The 25,160-nt window shown below is 41.7% G+C and overlaps 1 protein-coding gene across 16 annotated transcripts in view; it reads right to left on the reverse strand.

Annotated features, from left to right (window-relative positions):
• The window catches only part of celf4 (CUGBP, Elav-like family member 4), a 91,309-nt gene that overhangs the window by 19,311 nt on the left and 46,838 nt on the right, over positions 1-25,160 (reverse strand). For all 16 annotated transcript variants that reach the window (XM_080890490.1, XM_080890489.1, XM_080890493.1 and 13 more), the window contains exon 3: positions 3,474-3,522. In XM_080890490.1, coding sequence (XP_080746616.1) covers positions 3,474-3,522 — 49 coding nt within the window. The remainder of the gene's footprint in view (positions 1-3,473; positions 3,523-25,160) is intronic.

The following is a 25,160-nucleotide window of genomic DNA, read 5'->3' on the forward strand; positions in this document are numbered from 1 at the left end:
ACAGGCTGTCAAATACATTGTAGAACGTTATAATCGGATACAAATCGGTCATTCAGGGTCTCTAATAAAATATGGACAGACCAAGGTTCGGCATCAGTTCATTAGTGTCAGCACATGACGGCGTTAGTCGAGTCACTCAATGAGTGGTCGAGGAGAATTGTGAAGCTGAGAGCGAAAGTGTGCTGGAAGCGAAAGCAGCAGATGTGTCGATGTGCATGGCTGTCATCAGTTCCCGCGTCGCAAAGAATCTGAGCTTTGTGGAAAAAAGGGGGTGTATACGTTCGGAAACTAATGAGCCTCAGTGCAATTGAGGCTCTGAATGTGCTCTGCAAATTAATGTGTGTCTAGGTGTGGGTATCCGCGGGCGCCCGTGTGTGCGTGCATGCGTGTTGAGGGTCCGTTCCCCGCTGCTTGTGCCTGACAGGGTGTCCTTGCCAAGTCAACAAGACTAATCTGCGCTCTGGCCTTGCACCGGGGGAGGGGGCAGGGTGGGATGGTGAGTGTTTACAAGAGTGTAGCGCATATCAGAGGTGGACACACATATGCACAGGCACGCACTCGCAAATCTTGAAATGTTTGCACCCCCACACCCTCCTCCTCCTCACATCTTCTCAGACACATACACATTCATAGTACACACCTCAATGGTGCCCAACAATTCTCCAGGGAAGCCACCAATAAACATTACATCTTTCTTTGTGAAAGGACTTACACACACACGCACACACACTCATATTCAGCAAGAGAGCAAATCAATATACACCAGAGTCTCAATAACGATGTAAAGCCCCCCCTCTCTCTCACGCACACAGACAGTACATGACAGTGGCTCTCCCCGATCTCCCACTACAGTAATATTTAGTTGGCTCGAGTTGTACCAGGATACATAAAAAGTATTAGTTTCCAATTTCATTATTGATTTTTGCCACACTTAACAGTACTCCTTTTTTTTATCACTTGCGCAGACCCATCTTCACTAAATCAGTTTTCACACATGAACTCAGGGTCAGGGTAATCAGGTGTCCCCAGTTATCCTTTCTCACACACGTAGCGCACTGTAGCAGATGGCCAGCGTTATCTGCAGACTCAGTACTGGAAATACTGTTTGGTTTAGGTGAGGGAGATGTCTGACTAGAGCAAGCACAGAGCAGGATATAGGACACTCACTTGCTAGCTGTGAATTTGTTGGACAAAGCTGTTTTTTTTCAAGATCAAGGCACATTAGTGCACCTGGTCATCAGGCGGTCTTTGTACTTGGAAGCTGGCAAGTTAAAGGTCTCTTAATGTCAGAACTGACTGTGTGGCACGTTTTCATTCTCACGAAGCTCGATCAGAGAAGTTATGACTGAAAGTAGCTTCTCCTTATTTGTTAACAGTGGTGGAAAGCAATGTGCTTATTGAATCAAGTGCTGTACTTGAATCTCATTTACTTTAATATTTTTCAGTTTTTGCTATCTTATTGTTAAAGTAATTTAAAGATGAAATATTGTATTACTTACTCCAGTGCATCTAGTTTTATTTTATTAGAAAGCCATAGTCTTCAAGTTTCAATCTTGCATTTAAACTTATGACAAGCATTTAAAATCCAGAGCATTAAATCAGTGGGTCGAAACCTGTTGGCTTCTGGCACTGTTACAATAAGAAGCGCCTAGTTGGTGATCCATGCCAGTTTTTTAGATGTGAAGTATTTGCTACTATTTTACCCTGAAAAGGTAAAATAATAGTAAGTACGGTGGTGCAGTGGTGCACTGCTGCCTCACACCAAGAAGGTAGAAATCTGACCGAGATTTTTGTGTGAAGCTTGCATGTACTCTCCGTGTGGGTTCTTTCTGGGTGCACTGGCTAGTACTTAAGTGAATTGGTGATTCCTAAATTGCCTGTAGGTGTCTCACTGTGTTAGCCCTGTGACAGCAATCCGTCCAGGTTATACCCTGCCTCTCATCCTGCGGCACCACCAAGTGCTGTAACATCTTGTATCAACACTGGTTTTAGCTGAGTAATATCACACTGAAATGTATGTAACTGGGTTACAAGGGGCTAGAAGGTACCACCAGTACACTTTAAAACCAGTATATAAAAATTCAAATGCACAAATGTTAAGATTTTATTGATAACAGGTTACGATTATGTTATCAATATAATTGTTTTTGCCTTGTTTTTTGGCATACATTTGTTTTTTTTATTATCATCACCAGTTTCTGACCCCTTATTACCCCATTACACAAACATACTCAGCTAAAACCGCTGTTGATAAAAGATGATACCTACTGGATACTGCCATACTGGATATAGATTTGGTATTTAAGTGGTAATAACTTGCTATCTCCATATTATTACCTTCTTATTCCTTCCCTTTTACCCCATTATTACCACATCGTTGCTGAGCTGTAACAGAAAGTGCAACTGAAAGATGAATTATTCCTCCACCAGTACAATTTAACACTCTGGCACTATATTATATTGCTTTGCTTTCCTGTGTGAAAATATGGGATCAAGAAGTAAAGAAATTTCCTGGAAAACCAGCAGTGTAGGGAACTAGATAAGAGGCAGAGAAGTATGGATGTCTTGCCTTGCCTTCACTTTCCTCATTCTCAGTGTTGCCTCTTTTCTCCCCCTTTCCATCAATCATTCTCAGAGAACCAACAAACTAAACAGAAGAGGAAGTTGCGGATTCCTTGCAGTTTTATTTATTTATTTTTTTGTACAAACTAACACCTCTCTCAGTCTGTAGACATCCACTGCTTATCAACCTTATCAACGAACTCCTTGCATGCTCCATTTCTTCTCCCCCCCTCCCCTCCCCTCACCCTTTCCATCTTTCTTGTGCCTGGAGAATCACTCTGGTGCCTGTTATATTAAAAACTGAAAACTTTGAAAGACTTCAGCCAAAATTGGTCAGACTGCATCAATCTTGTCTTGTACAGTCCATTGATTGATGTCAGGAGCAGGTCACTACTTGTCTAGACATAGAAAATTCGCTTTAAGCGGCCTTAGCTGTCAATATGGCGCGCTGCACACAAAATACCAGACCGGAATTCACTTTCATTGACACAGACCTGTCATTTACATTTTCAGTTCATTTGGCTGACACAAGCTTGTGACATTAGTCAAATTGGGTTTGCTTTGTTTGTCTTGGTGTTTGACAAACAAAGTGACCTGTTTCCCCCTCGAAAATGACAGGTCATGCGTATCTCCGTGTATGCATACGCGTTTGTACATGCATCAGCGCATATGATGAGACTCAAGGAAAGGAGCTAGAGGCTACACTGGCCAGGAAGAGCGCCGTTTACATAATGTGTTCTGAAAACTGGAGGGTCTGGCTGGGCCGCGCTGTCAGCCCGCGTCGAGGTACGGGGCATCGTTTAATAGGACAGATAATGGTGAGGCTGATACGCGCAGGCAACATGCTTGAAGGGCTAGAACAAAGAATGGAAGTGGAGGGAAAAAAGGCAACAAAGAGGGGCGTACAGTACCTCCTCGACTCTCACTGTCTGCTGGCTTCACCTGGATCGGTCTGTTCATCTGTGACATAGAAAGAAGAAAGCAAGAGACAAAGAACCCAGTTAGCATCATGTAATGGCACATGCTTTTACCCCCCGCCCCCAACCTCCCCCCCCCCCCCCCCTCCTAAAAAAAACTTTTTTAGAATCACTCAGCCGCAATTGAGGGTAAAATGTATTGAAAATCTCCAAAGCTGCAGCACTTACAGCCATTGGGGGAATAGCTGGTTGGGAATATGGGTTGGAAATATTATTTGATCTGAGATGAAAGGAGAGAGAAGGGTTGGAAAGGGGGATAAGCAGAGGGATGAAGGGAAAGATAGAAAGAGGGGATGATAGAGGAAAGGTAACACCGGGTCAGCAGAGCTACTGCGAATGTGTCTGTCTCTAGAGGTTTGATGTGGCACCACAATATTATCAGTGTGGGCTTTGTGTTTTTATGTGATACATATGCACGTACAGCGCAGCCAACACATACAGTACATACTGTACAGTGAGACTCTATCTTACATGGGTTTTCAGACTCCTAAGCCTCATTGCAAATTGTTCTTGCAGTCTTCTTTTAGCCTCACACACCAGTACACACGCGTGCGTGCGTGCATGCGCGCGCGCGCACACACACACACACACACACACACACACACACACACACACACACACACACACACACACACACACACGCTGTCCCCCACTGAGACCTTTCCACACTGTGTCCGCCGAGGCCCTCCTTTCATTTCACTCCTGCCTGTCAAAATTTTCCTCTCCGCCTCGCCACCCTGCTAAACGCTCGCCGCCAATCAATTTTTAATAATGCCAATCGCCATGCTGCCAGGAGGAATAGAAGGGAAGGGAGAGAGGAAAGGAGAAGAGATCAGAAGAGAGGAGAAAAAAAGGAGAGGAGAGGAGAAGATGGGGAATGTGAAGGATGAAAGGGAGAAGGGAAAGGTCAAGGTTCTGTGTGATGCAGAATCAGTGTTTTGCAAAATGTCATTAAAATCTTTTCTTTTGAATTTGCTGATATAGTCATCACCCTTATGAATCTGCAAGCTTTCAGATGATTCCCCAAAAGGCAAAAAACTTTGAGCACGAGGACACGAGGACGCGGCGCAAACACAATTAATGCTCGGACCTTCACCCTTTTCTGGCGCTTTTCAGCTGCTAATATTAAATCACATCATTCCCCACAACACTTGAGTTACCCATTCCCTCATCTCCCTCGTCTCCTCCCTCTCTTTGACAGCCAAGAACCCTGCTAATGTTTTTAATGTGCTGTGATGCATTATTTATCAGACTGGCTGTTGATATGGAAAAAGGACGAGAGGGGATAAAGAAAATGGGGAATGGAAAAAAAGGGAGTTAAAAATGAGTAAAAAGCGAGAGTACAGTCTTGTGAAGAAAAGTTTTCACAAGACTTCACAGGACTCTGTGCAATCCTGTGCAAAACTAAGTACACCCAGTCACAAACTGCTAATCAATTGACCAACAAAGTATAAGCACCTCTAAAATGCCACAATCTTCCCTGGAGTTGCTGGCTCAGCAAATTCAAACCAGGGTCAGATTATGCACCAAGAGCTACATTTCAGGCTCTACAGACCTCAGAAACATGATGCTAAAATGAACAAGTATGGCCTGTTGGAAGGGCTACCTTTCTATAAAGGACATGCCCAGTACTGCTAAGGTTTGCAAAGCTGCAACCGAACAAACCACAAGACTTGTGGAATAATGTCCTTTGGACAGACAAGACTGAAGTTGAGATGTTTGGTAATGCACAGTGCAACGCTTTGCAAAAACCAACCACAGCATGTCAGCGCAAACACCTCACACCAACTGTCAAGCACGTCGGTGGAGAGGTCATGATGTGGCCTTGTTCCAAAAACACAGGACTTGGATACTTTGCAGTCACTGAGTCGACCACGAATGCCTCTGCATACCAGAATATTTAAGAGTCAAATGTGAGGCCATCTATCCAACAGCTAAAGATTGGCCAAAAATGGGGCATGCAACAGAACAATAATTCCAAACACAGCAATAGTCTCCAACATAATGGCTGAAAAAGAAAAGAAAGGTGTTGCAATGGTCTGATTGAAATGCTCTGGCAGGACATTAAGAGAGGGCCAATGTCTCCACAATGATGTGAGACGTTGATAAATTCATGGAGAAAACAATTACTCAAAAGTATTGCTGCTAAATGTGGTTCTGCCAGTTACTCATCAGGGTGTACTTTTTTTTTTACACGATTGGATGGATCGCTGTGAAAACTTTATTTTCACATGACCGTATGTGAATCAAAAAAGTGTTAGGTAAACAACTGATCGCAGGAAAGGTGAGATCACACTGGGTGAGAAAAGTAAAAAAAACTAAATGAAAAAAGTGAAAAAAGGGTGGCGATGGAAGGAATAAATGTAGTGATAAAAAAGGGAAGTGGGATAAGGAAGAAGAGTAAGGGGAGAGGGAATTAGGAAAACAGGACATAGGGGAAGAAGAAGATATGGATCAGAGTATGGGCAACGTCAGCTCAATGCTCCCGAGGGGGTCGGGGGTAAAAGCCTGCATACATATGAGCACTTTTACTATGATTCATACAAATAGTTTGACCTCAATCTTATCTAATTGTGTTCTACCTCAACTAGTTCTTTATGCAAGTGTCAGCATTAACCTGCATGTTATATGATAACACTGACCCACTGAGATTTTATTTAATTACGCAGGTCTTTATTTAAGTCTTCACTTGGAGTTTAGAGAAGCTACAAAAAACTATTTGGGGATGGCGATGGCAACAATATACAGTATGTGATATATACTTGATCTCTTATATGTAATAACATATAAAAAGCTAGATTTTATTAAAATAATAATTCCTCACTCTTAACGTGCAAAATCCCGTGAACCCGGATGAATTGGTGAATCCCTTAAATCATCATTGCCACTTGAGCACCAGCATGCGAAATGTCTGCTCATAAATTTTTAGATACCGTTCAAAATAATGTTAAGTGGTTAAACCATTATTTTCTTTTTGTCACTGAGGGCTGAGTGCTGTTTCATGGGCTCTCTATCAGTGGTTTCCATTACTCCAGGCCCATAAACTGCTTCAAGGTCAGCTTTATCATCCTGCTCATAATAGGGTGAGTTAGCACCAGCCCACTGGACAACTGATCCCAAAACAGTTGTTAAACCCACACGCTGACTCGCACAGATAGCTCCCCTCGGATGTCTGTGGTAGTGCTAGCTAAAGCCAGATGGCAGCATTGAGCAGGAGAAGCTCTCTTTAGCCTAATACCAGTGAAAAATCTCATTTACACAAAAGAGGCTAAAATCCATACATGCATACATATATATACACGCAGACATGAAATAAGAGTAAGTGGCTAAGCTCACATGACTAGACATGGATGCTTATCCACACAAGTCTGGCGCGTACACAGAACATGCAACAGCACAAAATAGGCCTATGCATCCAAGCGTGCGCGGGTCGGGAAATAAATAAGTGTAGGTATGCACAAAAGATATGTAAATGTAGCTTTGTGAGTCAACATGTGCAGTGCCTAAATTGGCTCATCTCACAGCACGCACACCTAATACCCTGTTTGTAGATCACTTTCTCTCCTCATCCTTGTAAGTGCGGTCGCCTGTTTTTCATTTCATATGCCTAAAAAAAAAACGAAAAAAGAATCACACACACACATGCTAAGCTCCATTCTTGCTGAAAGTCCACCTCAGCAGACTTGTGTTGAGAATGGCCTTGGTGTGTACCACATGATTGACAGCTCAAGAGGAACTGCAGCTACACAAATGCATGGGGGCACGCACACTCACACACATTCTTGCTACACTCCTCTGTTGATTATGTAACTCAATGACAGTGCTCTGCCTCAGTGCTGCCATAGATTCCCTGTTAACTAGAAGCTGAGGGAATACATGGTCTGCATGCAGTCTGTGCTCTACCAAACTGGTGAGTCATTCTTCTGAATCAGTGTGGCTTGAATGTCTAGCAAGGCCCACAAGATTAGCTCCAAGCAGTGTGGGACTCAAGCTTTGCCTTATTGGATTCTCCTTTGAAATGGGACAAAACTGAAGTCCTTGATCTGAGTTTTGCTGCTTACAGTATTGATTTCACTGTGTGCAAAGCACAAAAATGAAGTTATAGGAATAATATTTTGATGACAACTCTACGGGATTTCTTTTCGCTGAATTTCTTTATAGTACCTTGTTATGTCAGATGCACTTCAAATACAGTTTATTACAAGTTGCTCAAGGCAATGCCAGCATCACAAGCCACACACACACACACACACACACACACACACACACACACACACACACACACACACACACACACACACACACACACACACACACACACAATAATGCATGCACACAGAGCTACATTAATACACAACACTCGCAAGGACACGAAAGTCCACAGTCACTCACACTCCCATCACTCTGTGAAAAAGAATATTGAAAGTATGCTTTACGAAACTCGGGAGAGGAGGTAGGATTTTCTCATTTTCACCCTCGTCTAGCAGATGTGTTTTTGAGAGAGAGTAGAGCAGTGCAGGCCAGGTCATTTCATTATCACAGTGAGAAAGCACTCCATGAAACTCTCCCAGGGAAGCAAGGAAGGCTGCTCGTAATATTCCTCCCTTACTATTGTCAAAACTTGCTCTATTTTACATTTTACAGTCGAAGGTCTTTTTCTTATTACATTCCAATTGCTTTCGTTTTGTCTTTACCCCATTTGAATGCTGAGATGTTTGGGGTTCTTTTGCTCTCTGCTCATACATATAATTACTGGTTCTTAAATGTGGTACACATAAAAGCATCTACAAAAAAAAAGAGAACTGCTCCAAATGTTAAAATTATCTGCAGGAGCAATGTCACTGAGTGCAACTGTAACCAAATGCTGGTATTCATGTCAAATGAACCACTGGCACTCGACCTGGATCTGCTTTCCAAAGTATCTCAGCATGCATAACACTCATCTTGGGATGGAAACGCGCCAATGGAAACATTAGCTGAACAAATATGGTTATAACCCTGAGATGCTTTTGGGAAACTGGGCTGTTGATGGCGAGAAAAATCCACTCTCAATGGCAAGATTAGCTTGACTAGAAACATTAAGCAGGTGTATATTAGATTTTACACATGATCACAACCTATTTTAAAAGCAACAATTAAGATTTGACACAAATTAAGCTTCTACAGTATATGATTTCCCCCCCTAAGTTACAAGAATGTTTTATAAAGCCGAAACAAAATCTCACGCATCACCGTTACAACTGCTTCAGGTGACGACTGAAACTGGCCTTTGCTTGCCACAGCATCAGATGTGTTCGTTACAAGCCATTCAGTCACAAACTGAACAGCTATATTTGCAAGTGCCTGAACTAATCTGTGCAACAAATGTTTTACCAGTGTCATGTAGCAGGATGAGCTGGACAATGTGTAAAGTAAATGTTAACAAATGCTTGAATTGAATAACTCCTGGAGGTAACAGGAAGAACCACTATCAGAATTTTACTACAGCTGCTGTTAGAGGGATTTTAGGGCATGCCTCCCTTAAAGTTGTTTGAGTACATTAATATTTCAGGTGTGGCTTGAGTGCACATTCTTCTTCGGGTCGTGCCACAGCACCTTAGTTTGGTTAGGGTCAGGACTCTGACTTTTTCACCCCAAAACCAGATTTTCCTGTCTCTTCAGCCGTTCTGTTGTTGAATTGTCTTGTGAGCTCTAGATCGGTGTAGCTTTTTATCAGTCAGCCTCTCCTAAGCTTTAGGTCACTGACTGCTGCCCTGACATTTTCCTGTGTAACCTCACCTTTTTCAAGTTTCTTTCTTTCTTTGTTTCTTTTTTATTGTTTTGAATTCAAGACTCTGAAGAAGGAAAGCAGCTGAAACAATGACGATCCCTCCACCATGCTTCACAGATGGGATGGCATTTTAGCGTTGGTGTGCAGTGCCTATTTTGTCATCTCAGCAGACAAGTTCCCTTTTCATACCTCCTTTACCCTACTAAAGGAAAACAAATATACGCTGTAATTCACTGTAATTTTTAAAATCATTCTTGTCTTCTTATCAGGAGTGTGGCACTTTTTCAAATTCTTCAGTCAGTATTTAGTCGTGTCAAACTAAATTCTGTTACAAATACTTATTTGTGGATCACAAAGTTACATATGGGACATTATTAAGCTCACTTGAACCATCACCTCTATGTAAAAGAAAAATCTGTGTGAACTAAAGAAGAATTGTTCTTCTAGACGTAAATTTGGCAGGAGTTTTTTTTTTAAAACATGGTCACTGATTTCTTGAGTAAAATAAGCTACTTTCTATATGAGAGCCAATCTAAACTCAACTCATCCAGAATAACTACCTCAGAAGTAATATACAATGATATTAGTTTGGCAATTTCTCTCAGGGCTTCACAGCATACAGAAGGGGGGCATAAATTCTAACAGCAAAATGGTCACTACCTCCAGAGCAGATGTCAACAGCAATATATTCAAAAGTCTGAGGCAGCGAAACAGCAGAACAGGACCACCCTGCAAGGAGTCTTTGACATTAACCACTGCTCCACCTCTTTTAGATTTCTTGTCACTACAAAAGATCGTGTAATGCTCTTATAGGTATTGGTATCTGAGACTCTGTTATCTAGCCGAGCTATGAATCAGGCAAAAATCTCAGGGTGGCATTTATGTATCAAGATGTTAACAAAGTCCACTTTTTAAAAAAAGTGCTCCTAATATTTAAATGTAATAATCCAAGCTGGGATTTGAGTGGAGATAGTTGTAGTAAAGATGTGTCGTATCTCAGGAGGCTGCATGTTGATCTTTACAAGATCATACTAGGCATTTGTCAGACACAATTCTGTTACCAACAAACAACAGCCACCATGATGTTCTACTAGTTCCTGAAATGCCAGAAATGCAGTGTGACTTGATGTTGCCCCAGGCTCCAGTTCTACCGGGGCACAAAAGCATGCCTTGCACCCTCAGTTGGAACTGAATAATAACAAAGGCGTATCACAGACAGGCGGGGGTATTACAGTAATGTATAGTTTTTGTTATTGCTCTTTAATTCATTAAAAGCAGCTGCAGACATATATAAATGGTTGTAATCTGTTTTTGGCAGGTACCTTTTTGGGTGTCCACACCCAAACTCATTTCAGATGGATCCTAAGTCATTTTGTACTGGAACCAGGCCTGCCTTGGTTTGACAAGAACCTTTAGGTCTATTCTATAGTAGTGTTGATAACAGCTTATAAATTGATGAATGTTTAAATCTCACTTGGCTTCCTCTCAGGTTTAATCTCCACTAATGTCTACACATCTCACTGAGTATTCCCCCCCCCCCCCCAACCACCACTGTAGTTCTTCATTCTGACATACGGCCAAACATTAAACCTCTCTTTTGAAGTGAAACATATTGCAGCGAGATCAGGGTCTGCGTGTGAGGGTAAAGAGGGCTATAAAGCAAAACATCACAATCGCTTCCCTTTTGTTGCATTGTCTTCTTCTTTAACCCCTTTCATCTTTACAGACAAACGGAGATGGGCAATCTGTTTCGCGTCAGATCAAGAACGAGAAGAGAATTTCCTGACAACAGCACAGCCTGGCCCAGTTTTTTGGGGTGGGATTGAGTAGCATGCTGCAGTCAGCCGGAGTGGACAGGAACAAAATAAATATTAAGAGAGAGAGAGAAAGGGGCGAAAAAAAGGCATCCAGATGAATTATGAATTACTGGCACAGACTGTACTTTATGTGGCTGTTGAACCGCAGCACTAATGTGGCTAGTAGAATGACAACTTGGCTGCAGTATGCACTATGGCCCCCCCAAAAAGACTGATCAGTATTTCTTAATGTTCAAAATTCTATAAGATCACGAAGCAGCTCGCTTTCTCTGAAGAATAATATACATGCACAGTGTTTTTAGGGCTAGGTTTTGAGCTGCAGCTGAAATAGGTTTAATGTTTGGTGGTGAAAGATGTATTTGAATGGCGGAAGTTAAATTCCCAAACGTCCCTTGCAAAATCATCCTAAACAAATTCAAATTTAATATAAAGCTGCCTCTCTATCTGAACTGAGAAATCCCTCTAAAGCCACTACATAAATGAAAAATACCGCCACCTTCTTCCCCCTGCCTGTTTCTATATGCTGCTGCTTCCTCTGTGGTGCTGCTGTCCCAGTAGTGTCTACAGAGATCACTACGTCTCCACAAAGGCAGATGAAAGGGAAACACACAGAGATCACAAAAGAAGGCAAGCCTCCCTGTCCGACCCTCTGATCACCCGGTGATTCCTTCATCAACACGGCTTTTGAACACTGCTCAAGCATGCACGGAACATGAAGACAGAGGATGATAGACATCCAAATCAAATCACATCCTCGAGCACGGAGCATCATTCTCGACCTTGGGAATAATGTGTGTGTCAGAATAATGACAACTCAAAAGGTCCACTCGGTGTATTTATGCTCAACTTCCATGCAGATCCATCCTTTCCCGGTTAAAGACAATTTCTTTGAAAATTCTTTTCCCAACTTTCTGACGACCTGTTTTCAAAAAAAACAAACTAGTTACAAAATACAGACATTTTTAAAAGCTGCAAGTTATCGCACACCCCCACTCCTCCTCCACTCCTTTTTCTGTTTTGCCCGCAGTTGGTTGAGAGCAGCGATGCTTTTTCTCACATCCATTGTTTGATCCATTTCACACCAGCCCACCTCTTCTTTTTATCTCCTCCTGTTTTCTCTTTCTTTCACTGGCAAGCAGCCTGAATGCTGGCAGTAGTGGGAAGACTCTGGAGCAATTTTGAATGAGAGGTTAAAATGAAAATGTAGTTCTCTCTCTGTTTTTCTTTCTATTCTTGTTCCTATTATTCCCCCCTTATTCTTCTCCCTCCTATTCTCTTGTATGAATTTGTTTGTCGAATAGAGTAAATGAGTGTTAAGACCTATTTTTTCCCCGCAGCAAGTTCATGCATGAAAACAGTGTTTTCCCCTCATTTCCTCCACGTTTTTTCAGTGCTCCAACCTGGATAAGAATCTATGTGGAATGAGAGCAGACAGGGTTTATGCTTCCCGTGAACACTTTAATAGGAATCGACAGTTGAGAATTCTGTTGTCACAGCGTAACAGGATAGAAAAAGCACATCATCTGCACCCCCAAATGATTTTGCCCTGTCAGAACCTGTTATGGCTCCACACTCTCCTGTGACATGCACTCGTACACGAGCTACGCCCCGACTCACTAAAGACTCACGCGAATGAGATGCGCTCCCAAATGATATATCATATGTCAAAATGTTCTATTTTAAGTTTACATAAATGTTTCATTTGTTTCTTTAAGGCACAAAGCATCACAGCTGACTCGGAAGATCTTTTTTTAAGAGCCCTGAACACAGGTTGATTATCACACTACAGCTTGATTCATCATAGAAAGAGGCATCACTAATAGAACAGTGCCAGGGTGGGAAACAAAAAGCCTGCAGAGCACGCACACACCTTTTGTGAGTTATATAATTAGATGTACAGCACCTTGGCAATCAACAACTCTGATGTTGCCATAGGGACAATAGCTTTGACTATAAAAAGAATGGATCTATATGTGGAGGTGGTTGAGGGCGGAGGTGCAGAGTGAGGCAGCAAGAGAAAGAAAGGAGAAGACGCGGAGAATGAAGAAAGAAAAAAGTGTGAGAAAATTGGTGCAAGAGAAGCGAAGGTGTTGCCGAGGTGCGGAGCAGCTCTCGGTGCATGTGTGAGTTTGTGTGCATGGTGCACCTGCACGCGTGTGATTAGGAGCGTTCAAAGCTCGTGGGTGTGTGTGTGTGTGTGTGTGCACGCGCACCTGTGTGTATGTGCTGCTGTTCTTGTGTATGAAAGTGTGCAGGAAGGGAGAAGAAAAAAAACAACAAGGACAAAATGTGATAGAGTTGGTAAGTAAGTGAGAGAAAGAAAAGAAAAGAGCTAACTACAGAAATTGTAGAGGACAATTTTCAGCCTCTCTCTCCCCCTCTAAGCTTGCTGCATTGCTAAGGCTTTGCAGCATATAGTGAAGATTAGGCCAGATGAGAAAGCCATAAATTCTACTTTTCTCTTTCCAGAGGTGAACATAAATCATGGCTGGTACTGGCATGCCATAACTGGGTTTTTGCTTTTCACTTATCTAATAAATAAAATAAAATAAAAATAAGTGTGCGGGCTGTCATTGTCTGAGCCGAGCAGACTGCCTTCACTTGCATCCCTCCACAGTTTTTTTTGTCCTCCTCTCCAGCCATCACCGAGGTACAGAGACGATGAGTGGGTTTCCCATAATTGCTGCGGGAGCACTGTATTCATGAGCTGACTATCGCTGGACTGTGTGTGTGTGTGTGCGCACGCGTGTGTGCATGTGTGAAATGCGTGCGAGTGAGAAGAAGAGAGCGAGAGCTGACTTAAAAAGCCCCGTGCATATGAAAGACACCTTACAGCATATGCAAATGTAAATATAGACACAAATAGCAGCATGGGCAAACGCGCCATCGTTGCGGCTCGGGAAGGAAATGCAACCTCTCTCGTGTTCAAGTAGACTGAAAAGCCTGCACACGCACACTCACACAGACATGGAAACACACACAGCTTCTGTCTCATAAGGTTAGAGGGGTTAGAAGACGGTGTTGTAATGAGCTGTCACTCAAAATAGCCAGCTTTTTTTGTCCTGGAAAACCCCCAGAAGGGTGGTGGTGGTGGTGGGGGGGGGGGGGGGGGGGGGGGGGGGGGGTATGATGTAAGGAAAAATGAGTTGTTGATACTGATTTCCCCCCTCCTGTCTTAATCTAATGAGTTTGATGAGCTTGAGCTTAATGCCATGACACTGTAACAGCTTAAGGAATATGGTTTCCATCTATCACTGAGTGCTCTGACTGCAGACAGAAAAATATAAAACTAGAGACCTTGGGAAGATTTAAAGGAATAGACACTGGCATTTTGAAGTTATGAAGTCATTACTGAAGGATTTGCCAACAAACAGAAGACGCTTTAAAGAAGCTGCCCAAAAACATACAAAACATAACATGTTGATTGGAAGCATTTGTTGGATGGATTTCATCAGCGACGGCCTGCGGTTAGTGGAGAAATGCTTCTGTCTTACTCTTCTAAGACAGACAGAAAAAGCATCTCACAACTTTCCACTGTTGCTTCTGTCAGCTGTAACTGTTTCTACCAGATCAAAATCAACACTGCCCTAACATGGACATAATAACATCCAAGTCTGGAGACAACTGACCACAGGGATGACTCTCTTCTCCCCTGTCCTAATGTTAACACTAGATTATTAGCAACAGAAAAAGTACATTTAAGTGTAATGGCTATATATAAATATTCTGTATTTTATAAGCCAATTTAAAAAAAACAACAATTCTAGGGCATTTTAAATTAAATACATCTTTTCTTTTTTCTCCCTTTGACATGACTGAAAGCACCTTGATTCTTAAATTCATGACTATCCTGTGTCTATGTTAACATGGCCTCAACGCTTCCCTGAATGGAGAGAAACAGGGGCTAGTAGGGAATGTGAGGGATGCTAGTATAAATAAAAAAGGCAGAGGGAAATTGCATGGAGGTATCATTCACGGGTGCATTGTCCATCTAAAACCCTGTAAAGCCTATTATGTAATGTGTAACCTCTGTACTCCTTCATACTCTCCAAACGCTGGACTGCCCTTAAATGCCGGGAGGGTTTCAAAGGATTCAGAGAAATAAATGGCAGCTTGTCTCTCATGTGCATGCACGCACACACACACACACACACACACACACACACACACACACACACACACACACACACACACACACACACACACACACACACACACACACACACACACACACTCCTTCTCTTAGCTGCATATTTCCATCAAATAATCACTAATTCCGTGCTCCCCGCCTGATTAAATATAGAAAAGCCAGGAAGAGAGGAAGACGAGCGAAAGAGAAAGAGTGTTGGGAACAGAGCAGTGTGAGGGAGAAGAGAGGAGTTAAGAGTGGAGGAGGAGGAGGATGAGAAAGAAGGGAGTGATACAGTCAAATCTGCCTCTTAGGCTCCGCCAAAGAAACAACAGGGAGTTTTTCAGTAAGACAGCTCTGTTGGCTCCAAGCTAAGCCCAGGTGGGCGATGTGAATGTTCTCTCACTCCCACTCACTTACTAGTCAAAAATATGCACATGCACATGACTGAATGCAGTATAAAGTACACACAAGTGCTCACAAACAATGATGCAGGCCTGTATGTTTCATGCAACTCACCGGTCTGCCTACATTCATACACACTTGCTAACAGAGTCAAACGTCCATGACTTTAGAGGGCATTACACTGACTTAACGTAACTAATAACCAACATAACTTCACCCTTACTTTAAAACACACCTCCATCTCTAACATGTCTCCCGACTATGTGACTAAGTTTGAGAAATACCTGAGACCACACACTCACAAACACAAGCACAAGCACACACAGAAAAACATCTTCAAGGATGCAACAGCCAATGTGTCAGTCTGTCTTTGTTTTTCACACACGCATTTATTCCCACATTCACATTGATAGTTTTCACTTTTCAGTGGCCTGTAAAATTATCAAAGGCTCACTCTGTGTAATCCTGAAAACATGCAAAGAGACAAAGATGAAACGAAGGAAAGATGTAACGGTGGCTATGCCACCCCACTTGCTTTCCTCATTTAAAAGTGAAGGTTTATACTGAGGATAAGAGGAAGTCTTAAGCAACTAAGTGAGAGAGGGGAAGTTTTAAGTAGCAGCAACAGACCAACACCAAGTTCGTTCCAGAGGGAAGTGAGAGAGAGGAAAAGAGGGGAATACATTTCATTATTAATGAAGGAAAAGTTTGTTCAAATTGAACCTGTAAAGTATCTCCAGCTGCTTTTCTTTTCAAACATAGGGAGGCAGGGAGAGGAGGTGGTGGAAGACCTGAATAAGGAAGTGGAAAACATTAGTGAGCAAAATGAAAAAAATTGTTTCCTCCATTTTTGTTGGAGTTTGGTTAATTTAATTTATGAATATTTATTGTCTTAGTTTTAATTTTTACCCATCCAAACCGAAGGACAAAGTAGTCATTAAAGGCATTGCGAGTAGCGCCAGTGACACGTAAGGCCTTTAATGTGTGATATGAAGTGCAATAACACAAACCTAGCTGAATTACAAAATACAAAATGCAGCATTGCTTAGTGGAATACATTAAGGAGTTTTCTGCTACTGCGTGTTTCTCCGGTAGATAATTTTATACAGATATTAATTCATTATTGTGCTTTGTGTAGGTTGTTCAACCAATTGTTTCTTACCGCTTTACTTTCCTAAGAAAACTACTGAAATTGTAATTTGTGACATGCTAGAATGGCGTGGCTGAAGCACAAGTAAAGAAAGACTACAAGGTAAGCAAACTGAATTTGTAATGTTAGTCAGCAAACGATACAGCTGCTGTCTGCCACTATAAACTACTCTCATAACAAAACCAGCTGAGTGTAGCAAAATGATTGACGTGGTGGGACACGGTGTGATGGATGTTTATTTTTGTTTATGGATTTTATTTGCTAAGGAAGATTATGTCAGTTTTCCTCCACAGTTAAAGAGAATTAATGTAACCATTCCCCTCATGCACATCATCACTTATGTGCTCTTTTAGCAGAGGAGCTCCTGTTCACATGCCGAGCTCCCTTGGTGTTAATTTCAGCCCTATGCTTTGATGTACTTTGTAGGAATGGTGCCAAAACACAGCAGTTTTTCATATTTATCTCATCATTTGAAACAGACGCCCTTACCCCCAACACACACACATATGCATACACATTGACACACACCCTCAACCAAATGACCAAATGAACTTTATTTAGTACACACTGAACTTAACATGCAAACATGTGTACAACAGATATACTTAAGTAGGTGATCTATCCACTTCTAGGGTGCTTTTGCCTCTATTGCATCATGTAAATTCAGCTAAATAAAAAAATAAATAAAAGTATAGCTTTACAGTCTCTGAGAAAGCAAGTTGTCAGATTGGATATGTGCAGTATGAATGCATTTTGTGAAAGAGAGAGAAGATCGATTCAGTGTGAATCACTGAGGTGCATTTTAATGAAATGCAAAATAACATCTCTATATAAAAGAGACAAGCAGGAGAGCTCTTTGCATGCTGTGGCTGTGAGTGCTAAGATCAAGAGTTACATCTCCAGCATGTTATGGGTCCCCTTCCAATTGTAAGCCCTCCACCTTCCACATCCAACTTCCCTTGGGATATCCCATATGTCAGGAGTAATGTTTTACGTTGTATGAGCTAAAGTTAAAGCTCTTATGCAACTCTGCAGTGGAGTGGCCTTTATTTTCATTACCTGTCAGGGTGGGTATTATGTCATTCTTATGACAGCGCTGGCCAATATGTCAGCCTCTTTAGGCTGAGTGCATCCATCTGTGTTACTATATATCTGACTGTAATATCTTCCTGGCTGTTGGCCAGCTGAATCTTGGTCTGCCAGAGTTGCTACTGTATCTCGCAGCGCCTCTCCTGCTCTCTCCTCACCACCCCCATGGACCTAAAAATATTGGACTTAGTGATAGGAAGGCATATGCTCCAGCCAACTTTTTACACACTTAAAATCTATGAAGAGAACTGACCATTTGTACACTTCCAAGAATTTCTGTGAGGACGCGAATCCAAATCTATAACTAAATGCATGAGTTTGTACTTCCAGTAGCTGCAAAGGCGTTTTGCAAGAAGAAATCTATAGATATTCGAGTGAACACCCTTATGGAGTGGTGCCTGGGAATGCTGAGGCAGAATGACTGATTTCAGGCGATAGTTTCTCCCCTGCAGAGTTAAGAGGGCCCACTGGCCCTTGGGAGCAGCCTGTCACAACTAGAGAAACTCCTGCTGGGGCCACTCTGTTGAGGTTTTCAGCCAGTTCCCAGGGGGTCCCCTCCACCACTTACCCGTTGAAATAAAAATCAATGGCTTAATGATCCAAAACAGGAAACAGAATAGGAAAAAAGAAAGTCCCTTAAACAACAAAATGTCTTTTGGCAAGGGACATTCTGTCCTGGGCCTTCATTTGTTTGTTTGTGTTGAAAGAAATTTGCTGGGATGGTAAGTGAGTATATGTGTGTGTGTACATGCACCAGCAGCTTTGAGAGAGTGAGCTTACCCTAGCTTAGTGGCACAAAACATATTGATTTATTGATTGCCTGTTTCACCCCCTCGCCATCTCTCTCTCTCCCCCTCTCTGTCTTTCTCTCTCTCGCCCTCTCTCGCTGCCTGTTATAGAGGCTCCGGGGACTTGAGACCGCAGTGGGAACTGAAAAAGGGACGTGAGTTTAGGAGAGATGGAAGAGGAGAGAGAGTCAGGGAAGGAGAGAAAGACACTGAAAGCCAGGGAGGAGTATCCCATTTGAGGGTTGATCCAGCGGCCTTTTAACCAAGGCCCCTACATCATTCAGATTTATGAACTAAGGTCATGGCCAAATCAAAACCTTGACCTATCTGTGAGGATGTCGATTTATAAGCACCTTGTAGTGGGGAGTGGTGGGGACTTGGCAGGAGGACTTGGCCCTGCTTTCCTATGGAGAGAGCTGGATCAGGGCTAGAGGAGAGGCTGGCTGTAATTTGTGATTAGCAGACAGGTTGTGCTTTATCATATACTAGTCACAGCTGATGCAACTCATTGTATTTTTTTTAAGTCACTGTCAAATACCATATACAGTAATATGTGCTGTCTCTCTATAAGCAGAGCATGGTGGAGCAAGTCATGTTGTAACCATCCATGCTATGGCTGTCTCTGTCAAGATCTGCAAGTTCCCATTAACTGATACTTTTAGATGAGTGGCCTTAAACACTCTTTAACCAACTAAACATTGCCACAAAGTGTCACTGACACGTAACATAACACTTAATGGGGGCATATCTGCAATGATTACAATGGCAAAATGGCAGCAAGCACAGTGAGTAGCTTACAGAAAACACATGTCATCATCGATTTGCACTGTGCCCCCTCCAGTTGCTTATGACTCTGGGGGATGCTTATGACAAGTATCCCCCCATGTTAGTTCAATGTCCCTTCCTAAACCTAGCCTCTCCATAAATTATGGACGGGATGAAATACGAGTCATGCAGCCCTTTGTTTCCCCCTCCCAGGGAGACCCAGCACAAAGCAAAATTTGTTGCTATTTTTTGTTCCTCACGCAACAGAAAAAGGAGGAGAGGAACAGAAAGAGACGCAAAGAAGTTAAACAAACTGAACAGCCCCTTGCACATTATGTAACAGAAGAAAGGAAGTGCAAAGTCACAGAGGCAGGAGGGCTACATTAAGCCTTTCTTTTTTTCTTTCTCTATTTACCATTTCCCTCCTGGTTGTCATGACGACATTTCATCCTGGGGTTGGTGCTGGTCTGCTCCCCATGGAGAAAGCTTGAAAAACCAGGTAGAGGAGGGCTACAGGGACCAGGGCCATTCTATTCTTAAAAAACAGCATCAGGCAAATACAATTACAAACCCAAGAAGGGCCAGAGTATAATCTAATAGATGCTGCATGGTGCATGTGGTGAAAGCCTCTCACTTTGCGCGAGATGGCAAACCCAGGCACAGTGTGCCATAGGGGGCCGTGGCACTGGCAGACATCCTGCTATGTGGAGTGCTGGGAGAGACTATTTGTACGACTGTTACAGAACACACTACAAGAACGATAATTTTATCTTCAACTCAAACCCACTGACTCAACAGTTCATCTGTGAGCTGTTGATTAGCTGTGATTAAACACAGTGTTGGTAAATTCTGGCACTTTTGTTGTGTAAGGGAAACACTTTTTGGACTTTTTCATGCCTTCCAAATTTGAGGTTATTGTACAGGCCAGTGGCTAATTAAAGGAAAACCCAACATAAAGCATCTCAGTGAAAATGCTGGGCCACTCAGCGATCGCACAGAGCAACTGCGTATTGATTTGCAGTGGCCCTTCCCTCTACGGGTAAAAATGGATCCAAACCATGCCAGTAAAATGTCACCAGATCTACTCAGTCAAGGAGTAAATAAAAATTCCTCATTCATCTATATATTTAAGACGTAAAAATCTATCTTTTTAACATTTAATGTGCAGCCAGCTTAAAAAAAACTACGTATGTCCATTATTTATAACAGTTTATTCTCAGATTTCCCTGCTTTCTGCACTTCTGCAACAATGTTTCCTGCAGCACTGTGTTTGCCCAAGATGATGAGTCAGACAAAATCCATCTACTCAGAGGGGTTAAAGAGTCCGTTTGAGTCTTGGACGTCAGCTTGTCAGCCACAGCCAACTCACTCAGATTACAAATGAAAGGATCTAATGGTGTCGACTGCGGCCAAATTCCTCTAATTAAAATCACAATGGCTGAAAACGTGGTAACACTGGCATGTCTTTGCTGAGGGATGCCCATTTTGCCCTTAATAAAGGATACCTGGAGAGGAAAGGTTAATAGCACAGAGCTCAATGATACAAGCACTAGTGTAATTCTATTAACTACAGTGTGTGAGGCAGTTGTGGGAGAACTCTTTTTACATGCACAGCTAGAGCTTAAATGTTTAAGGCATTAAAGATGAAATAAGGAAAGAATGATTCAAGAGTTTTATTTAATCCTGTTTAAAAAAAAGGAAAGACTAAAAGCCATATTTGGTGTGATCTATGCCTTCAAAAAGGCTACAAAGTTATAGTTTTTCCCTGCTCTTCTGTTTTTAAATATACTGACTGAATGACTCCATAATAGTCAGTCCAGGCAAATATAACTAGTTGTTAGCCACTATTAAATAGTTTGGACTAAGTAATCTGAGTCAGCATTCTAAATGCAATGTAAAACAGGAAATTATATATTGATGTTTCCAAAGGGAACTAATTTCCTTCTTTCTCTCTTAGTGTAGCTCTTCGAGTTATCTAGTTGGACCACAAAGGATCTCTGCACTGATGGGAATCAATTATTTCTTGCATGGTATAGGCAGCTGAAGGTTAACTCAGCAAGCTTGCATCAAAAAGGTAAATATCACTCAGAAATCACCATTCAGGTCTGACTGATAAACAGATGTACACAGGGACAGACTTACTCAGTTTTTTTTATACCTCTTTTCAAATGTATGCTGTCCCTGGAGAAATCCATGTTATTTATCAAACAAGCTCACTGGCCTGGAAGAGCAGTTTGCTTGTCACCTGCAGCCCACCTTGCATGTAATCAGTGAATTGTTCCTTTTTCCTTTATGCATATGTATTCAGGGCAGGATTACAGAACTAATTAAAAAAAAGATATGATAGGTGTGGCTTATTATTTATTCCACTTGATTTGCTAGTGTTGCGATTTGTGAACCGCGGTAAGTTTTTGTATATTCTGTGTTTATTACTGCAAAAGCTAAAAGTTAAATGTGCTGTTACATTTGGTTAGCCTGATGTAAACTTCTCTATGGTTCAACAGTTATGGGAAGCACAGTTTGGGCACTGTTACTTGTCCAGCACATTCCCAGTAAACAAGTGCATATTCAAACTACAGAGAACGGGAATGATCCCGGAAACATGTTCTTCAGTCCTCTGTGAATTGTACACATATGCACACGGTTATTAGTTAGAAAGCTCCCAGTGGTAACCACAATGCACGCAGCAAACATGAGTGCTAGCTCAGCCATCAGTTGATGGTTGAGCTAGTGCTCATGTTTGGAAATAATGCAAACTGACACCAAGTTTAGGTATAGGTTATTGTGCAGTAAACATTATTTAGAAATGTACAAAGTGTGAGCCTATTATGATTAAACTCAAAACAATTATTAAAAAAACCCCTAAAACAGCCCTATTTATAAGTTTGTAGGTAAAAATAAAAAATAAATAAAGCTGTCAGACCCAATTTAGTCAATTTAAGTCCCTATAGAGATTTTAAGTTTATCAAATACTGTGGAACTAAGTGGCAGCCCTTTGGGGTTATTCCTCTGGAAGTAGGCCCACTTTGCCTGCTTAGAAATGGCTACTAAATGGATTGTATTTATATAACACTTTTCAAGTCTTATTGACCACTCAAAGCTATGCAGCCCTGACATCCCAGAATGCATCCCGTAGGTATAGAGAAGTGTTTACACCTGGAGTTTTTGGCTTCTCTGGTTCTATCAGGACCACTTTAGTCAAAATAGGGTTGCTATTTGAGCTGTGGTATATTTAGTGGTGTGACTTTGTTATAGGGCTTCTTGGCCCTTTCATGCACAGACATGGAAAGCCAAAAGGCAGGGAGAGCAGCAGAAAGACTTGATCGCAGAGTGACAATGGACGTAACACTGTTTATGAGAGATATAGCATCAATAGCAGGAAATGGAGGAGATTGTGGGTTGCAAAGCAGCTTGCAGAAACAGCAGCATTTGTACACTGGCTGCAGTATGTGAAGTATCTATCTGGATCTGCTAATGGGATGTGCAGAAGGGTATCAGTTGGTTCGATGTGAGCAGCCACTGATGTGCCAGGATTGCTGGCTAAAGTTGACCTCATGGCCATCCAGTAGTGCTATGCTCAATTTTAAGCTTGTAATATCATCTTCCAAGTATCGGGGAGAATAAAGCAATGACATTTTTGTCATATTTTATTTTTCACAACATGTAACAGCAGGAGATAGTCTGCTGCTTCAGACATGTTCTCGCTACTGGACGTATGTCGTTTTGATTAACAATTTACCCAGTCGCACAATTTACCCAGTCGCCTGGGTAAATTGTGCAACTGGGTAAATTTATTTTAATCTTGATGAATAAATTTAGTAAATTCAGTTACTTACATTATTGCCATGTTGCCACAATCAGACGTCACACAGCATTTGTGTCTGATGCAACTACATCAGACATTTCCCTGTCATGTCTGATAAGCTCAGTACTGCACATGTTTGTAAAAACGAGTTCTATGTTTAAAAAAATGTATTTATGTATTTTTTTTTTTTACCTTTTTCATGTAGCTCCTGTGCCTCCTTTTATGTCTCCCTCATCTCTGCTTTGCTCTCATTGTTGTTGCTTCCTGCTTTATTTTGAAGTTGCTCACCTTGTGTTTCCAGTGTCTTTGCTTACTCCAGGGCTGTTTCCAAATTACTTGTCTGTGCATTGAAAGTCCTGTTTCTTCCTCTTCTTTGTTATCCCTGCTTGTTGACCTTCCCTGGTCCCTTCCCAGCATTTGTCTTTGTGTTTCTAGTATCTTTAGTTTCTTTTTTTAATGTTTTACTACGCACTTTGTTGTAGCTACCTTGCCTTAAGAGTTTTCTCTCCCCCCCCCCCCCCCCTTTATTTATTTGCTTCTTAGGCCTACAGGATCAGTATTTTTTGCTTTTACCTGGCTGTCCTTTTATGTCTGTATGTAGATTTTCCTTTGACTTTCAAACCAAGACAGTCAATGCATTTGTATATTGTAAAAGTATAAAGTCTCTGAACAAGTAACACATGGAATGAACCAGTATCACAACTGTGCCGTTTTCTGTCATGTCTGAGAAGATTTGTAGGTTTATGTATTTAAAGAATTACATTAATAATTTATTTGTTATTTCTGCAAAATTAAAGTCAGAGTGTTGACATTAGCACCTCCTATTTTGTTGGCAGTTGCAAAGACCAGACAATGAAGACTAAATTAAAGAGTGAATCACACAGAAACCGAGAGAGAGGTTACTTTTCCTAACATATAGATACAATTACATTTCAAGCAAATCCCTGTTCCCTGTTCAAAGAGGTCAACTAAAGTGTATCTTTATCGCTCACAACTACAGGAATAAAAATAAACTGTCTTGCCTCTGTAGAAAACTGTGATTAAATATTATTTTACTTCCCATTATTATGAGACTCATTTGAACCATGGGATTTTATTAAACACTGCATCAGGTAGAGTGAATATAGACAAAGACAAACAGGAGGAAAGCACTCAGGGGAAAGAACAAAAAGCACAGAGGAGGGTGCACATGGAGCTGCGGCTGACATAAGATGACACATGCACGGAAATAAATGAGAGATACAGTGAAGCAGAGAAGAAAGAAGGAACAGTTCTTTCTACCAGACACAAGACAGGAGCATTATAAGACTCAGCAGAGTTATGCTTAGTTGACTTTGAACGCATTTCGATATATATCTTAAATTTTGGATGTTTTGTTCCATCAGTTTTCCTTAAATCGGCATGTAATCGCAAAAAGCAGTCTAAAGCTGGAATTTTTAAGGAGTGCTTAAACAGCAAAACTTGAACAATGAAATTCTCCAACCCTGACTAATTTAACTAAAAGTGCAGGATAGAAGTAATCCTAGCCAATGCTCACACAGGAGGGCCAAGCAGCCAAAGAGCTCCCTACATGTGAGCCAGATGAACCTGCTCTCTTGGAACCTTGCCTGGACAAATAGGAGAGTACGCTTGTAAGGTCTGTGCATCAACACACCTGACATAAGCCAGCACTGCTCTGTTACACATGTAGGTTTGGCACAGCATTGGGAAATTTAGCATAATGTGATATGGAAGTTTTTCAGTTTTCTGAACGTCTTTTTAATAAAATAGCACACCTGGTTTTTAACAACATAAACTGACATGATTGCCAAATTCAAACGGGGCTAGAATTGACGTGTGTAGATATTTCCGCCTATGATAGCTTCACAGAAATGGAAACAAGCAAGTTGCACCGAGGACTTGT

This window comes from Rhamphochromis sp. 'chilingali' (genome assembly GCF_963969265.1).
Source record: "Rhamphochromis sp. 'chilingali' genome assembly, chromosome: 9".
Lineage (NCBI taxonomy): Eukaryota > Metazoa > Chordata > Actinopteri > Cichliformes > Cichlidae > Rhamphochromis > Rhamphochromis sp. 'chilingali'.